This window comes from Pygoscelis adeliae, unplaced genomic scaffold, assembly GCF_000699105.1.
Source record: "Pygoscelis adeliae isolate BGI_AS28 unplaced genomic scaffold, ASM69910v1 Scaffold197, whole genome shotgun sequence".
Taxonomy (NCBI): domain Eukaryota; kingdom Metazoa; phylum Chordata; class Aves; order Sphenisciformes; family Spheniscidae; genus Pygoscelis; species Pygoscelis adeliae.
Window position 1 is genome coordinate 2545931 of NW_008825105.1, and position 5090 is coordinate 2551020.

A 5090-nucleotide genomic window follows, 5' to 3' on the forward strand; every position below is an offset into this window, starting at 1 on the left:
CAACCATATCACAGGTTTCATCTTATCTGCTTATAGGGAATTCAGGGTCTTGTTTTGTTTGTTTTTGTTTTTTCCTAGGAAAGTTTGTTTCACTGAGCAGGGCATCCAAACCATGTACTCTATGCTGCTGTATAAAAGCATTTTGAATGTTTCCACGTGTGAAACATTGATATACTTGTCTAATCCAGCAGCAGATGGCACATCAGTGTCACTGAGATCCTGACTCCAATGGGGAATTTCAGAGGACAAGTCACACCTGCTCGTTGCACCAGAGGGAGAACTAATACAGACAAGGTCTGGCAACTTCTAGTATGTTTTACAGCTGCAGATGCCAGAAACCACTAGTTTTATCTCAAAGATTTCATGGTCTCATGCAACTGCATGATGGGGTTCTCCGTGATCTCTTGGAAGAGAGGAAGCCTCCACAGCGATCTGAGGAATATTTAAGGGCTTATATTACTTCTAAATACGGGACATAGGCCCTTCTGAACACCTTAACTAGACCTTACCCATCCCCTTTGCTATTATCTCACCACATGGTGAGTCAAACATGACTAGGGATTCACTCCATTCTCCGGGTACATGAAAGCAGACAAAAATATTACAGGTCCTGTCCAAGATAAAGCCCAGGAATCCTAATGTGCAACTACGTAACCAACCCACAGTACTCTTTTGTCTGCTCCTAGAACTTGAAATAAAGCCTTTCACATCAATATTCAATCACGAGACAACAGCTCCAAATGTAGTAATTTTCCTTCCCCCTCTCAAGCAGCAGAGTACAGGTCAAGTCCCCCGGGGAAGTGGGGAAGATGGGCCAGATACAGCTTTTCCTAACAGGTACTGGAACACCATCTGCTGATCAGGTGGTTTAATACTTCTGACATCACCTCCAATAAGCCCTTTTCCACTTAAGCAGTATCCCCAGCTGCGGATACTGCTTAAACATTACCCCTGTTTAGGAAAAAAAAAACAAACCAAAAACCCAAAAAACTTCTTTTCCAGACTGCAGGAAGAAGGCATGCAATAGTGCTAGACCTAAACCAGGGAAGGTGAGCATGTTCACTGGGCGATTTTAAACGAGACCAAGCATCTAGGATGTCAAACCTACTCAAACCTGTTCACTACAGAAACAGTACTGTACCAATACGAATATTAAGTCTGTGGCAGAATGCCTCCTGCCCTGGACAGGAAAGGCAAGGCTGGAACAGGACTGTGATCTTCAGACCTACCTTAATAACGGCCTCCAAAGGAAAAGCTAACTTGTTTTATTATGTTACAAATAGAAACACCGTAGTAGAGAAAAAAAAAACCTCAAAAATCAATGAACTTTCACATACCCCACCCCATCTCCAAAAAGGACCATAAAGTTATCCCTTCCGAAGCAAGCAAGAAACTAAATTTCTGCTTTTATCTCAGATAATCCACGTCAAATCCACCTAAGAATATTCTGTAAATACAAAAAGAAACAAAAAAAAACCCCAAAACGACAGCAACAAAAAAAAAAAAAGGGGGGGGGGGGGAGAAAGGCCACTTACCCTACATCTGAGGTTAGATTATAATGGCTCACACCTCGTTAAGAGTACTGATCATGGACTTTGGGTTACTAGCTAAACCAGCTTACTTAAATTTAGTGAAATCCTCTCTGGTAGTGCTTCACTCTCCTTTTTGGCTTTTCTTTTCCACAGTATAGCTGACCTTTGCTATGTCCGCCGCACCTCCAGTAGGTATCGGTTTCTTACACCTACGTTCTTAGAAAAGACAAAGCATCTACTCCTCAGCCAAGGGAGTCTGTTGGTACACTTTACCTCCCGGTGCCCACACCACTATCCTCTCGCTAGGAAGGGTAAGGATATACACCACAGGGAGAGACCTAGTGAAAACTGAAGGCCACGTTACTGCCAAAACCCCACATCCAGAATTTCTACACAGGAACTTTCTCAGAAGTGCATGTATTAGCAGTTCCACATCTATCCACCTGCAAGTGCAAATCAACTACGAAGCAATTGCCAAGCTCTGCACTCTGAAAATAGGCAAGGGGAAAAAAAAGCCACCTCCAGCCCAAAGCTGACCACCAAAAATGGAACTGAGTTTTCCCACCTAAATTAAACCTAGTATTGTAGCTATGAAAGGTTTAGGTACGTCCACTATCTCACCAAAGCTGTACTTAGTAACTGATTTTTATTTTTCATCAACTGATACACAGAGCCGTTACCAATCTTTGCCGGGATACGTACAACAGACAGCCGCAGAGCAGTACTCCCCACCTGAAGCACCTGAGATACAGTTTGCGCAGAGAAGCTGTATCAGCATACAGACGGCCTCTGCAGTCAGACAATGCCCCGTCTCTTCAGGGAACACCGCTATCCACGAAGCAGCCACTAAAAGGCAGCGGCTTTCAGTCACTGCTAATTCAGGTTGTATTTGAACGGATAGGTGAAAGGCTTTATTTTTTAATCATTTCCTAAGCCATCCATTTCACTTTCAGTGAGCGAGAATCTTGAAGCGGGAGCCAATACAGCTTATAGCAATTTATGTTTGGGGTGCAAAACACAAAAAGGGTGATTGGTAGTCTGTCAAACAGTTAATCCCGCGCATGCCATCAGTAAAAAAAAATGCATAGCCCTGGTGCAAAGTAGGTCACTAAAATATGATCCACTGGTAGAGGACAGGCAGTTCATCCAGTTAGGAACTAAAGTGCTGTAGGTGAACTAACATTAGGGCTTTATTAAGTCATTCAGCAACCAAGTGTTATTGTCCTACACAGCCTGCTTAAAGTACAGTAAAGCATTTTTAAAGGATTTTAAAAATCAAACTAGTTTGACATACGACAGTACACACCTACACATACTGGCTGCATTAACAGGTGGATTCTGAATTGTAAATAATCCTGCAATTTCACACACAAGCAAATAAAAACAGTCAAAATATCACTCAGACTCATATAGCATCCACCAAGCAAGCTTTTGAGAGAGATTTAAAGTAAAGATAATTTAAAAGTCACCTACAATTATAAACAAGACAAGGACACAGACAGGAACAGTCCTTTGATTGACTGTTCCTGACAGGTAGCTTCTGGGATCAAAACGTTGAGCTCTGTAGCCTCCCCACACCAGCTAAAAAGAAGTTATCTGGTTAATCTTAGGTTTTGGGGGTGTGGTTATTTTTTCTCTTTTCAAAATTATGTAAAACTCAGGAGCACATCTAGAGAGATATTTTGACTTATTTGCACACGCAACTGGAGCAGGCTCCAGCCACTAATAGTTACAGCACCCAGACAAGATTATATAAATTTTAAGAAGGACTTGAAGCAAAAACAAAAAGGTGGATCTGGTAGAGTCTATCAGAGGCAAAAATATTTTACTATAACATGAGGAGTTGGCAGAGTCAGACAGTCAAATTCAAAACCTTCCTTAGCAGGTCTGGCAGAAGCAGAAGGGAAAGGCTTTGCAGTTTGTAACGAAGAACTATTACATACATCACAGTCTCATCACCTACCCATTCTCCTGTTCTCCCAGGGCACCTACCTTACTGTATGTCACTACCGACAAGTTGTTCGAGTGACTGCTGGGGGAGAGATTTACAGAGTTTTGTGACAGTCCATTCTGATCTTGTTCGATTTGGTCAGGAGCAGGCCCCCATGTGTTTTTGCTGATTGTGCCTAGCTCGGAACCCCCAGGGTCTTTTAGGTTGTTTTCATCTGGTTGCCTGTTCTTCTGTGGAGAGGCGAATGGGTTAAAGTTTCCTTCTACCTTGCGATGCGGTTGCGTGTTGAACTCTGTTTCAAAGGATGACAGCTGCTGTGTTACACCTAGAAGTCCTCCAACTTCCACGCTGAGGATCACCCAGATGACATCTGTGGAAAAAGACAGACACTCGGGTTGTCACTAGATGGAGTTTATGAAGAAGGGGGCAGAAGGAGAAAAACAGAACACGAATTCCATCCTTTACAATAGCAAGAAAAAAGATTGATTGTTTAAAATACATTTTTATGAAGTATCAGAAGTACTGGTTAAACAGTAATTTAGTGACCAATTCTTCAAGAAAACCCGGCAAGTTTTACTCCTACTGAACTTACATGAACCAGCTAAGAACATATAAAAAAACCAAACTGACATGACAACTTGAAGCTCCATACTTCAGATTACCAACAGGATGCACTGAAAAAAGAAAACCTTAAGTGTCTTTATCCAAGGCTACGCAGCAAGACTGAAATGAGAGCCAGGAGATATCACTGCCAATCTTCTACTCTGACAGTAAAGAAAAGGCAATGTTTTTGTTTAGCTTTGAAAGGCTTGACTATTAAAATAAAACAACAAAAGGGTGACTTAGAAGGTAATTATGTTTGACAATTCACTACAAAATATCTCTATTCCAGTTCCAAAACACTCACAGTAGGTGGATAAGATACTCAGGCTTGGTAGACTATTACACGAATTTGCAAACTACTGGTTAGAATAAGAAACATATTTACAGTTCTTACCCAATGCATGTCTGTCCCTTGTACATAGATAAGATTGTTATTTTACTCACCATTTCATTTACACTTCATGCAAACATTATGGCCTATTTACATAAATACATTTCTTGGTATGCATCCAAATTCAGTTTTATTGTGTCCCCCCCCCCCCATTAAATGTGCTCCGGTTTTGTTTTGCTGCACGGAGAAGGAGAATTAAAAAGAACAGCAGCAATACCTTATCTCATCTCAGCAGATCTAATGACAGCACCTCACGTCACTCGTGACTGTTTCCAGGTTTTCTGCAGTCAAGTGTTAACCTACAAGGGGCTCTTTCGTGCTGCCACTGGCGGCCTGGGGGAGGAGACAGCAGGTCCTCCTGCTGTTCGGTTTTACCGCCACAGCTTCCCAAGCAGCGTCAGTTCACTGAAGCTCTCTCCCCTCCCAGGCCCTCCCCAGGTTTAACACGGCTGGGCTCATCAGTTTACATTTTACGGCCCAATTGAAGACAGCGGGATTTTACCTCACAAAAATACGACTTGCTTAAGGACCCCCAGCACCCTGCCGGGGCTGTGGCCCCCTTATAAACACCGTCAAGGCTCCACAACAGCCCAGACCACCGCGACCACCCGCT

General features: G+C 42.6%; 1 protein-coding gene across 1 annotated transcript in view; it reads right to left on the minus strand.

Moving 5' to 3' along the window:
• LOC103919879 (chromosome unknown open reading frame, human C6orf106) overlaps positions 1–5090 on the minus strand; it is an 18554-nt gene that overhangs the window by 8104 nt on the left and 5360 nt on the right. Inside the window, exon 5 of the mRNA XM_009327466.1 lies at positions 3525–3853. Within this exon, the coding sequence (XP_009325741.1) occupies positions 3525–3853 (329 nt within the window). The remainder of the gene's footprint in view (positions 1–3524; positions 3854–5090) is intronic.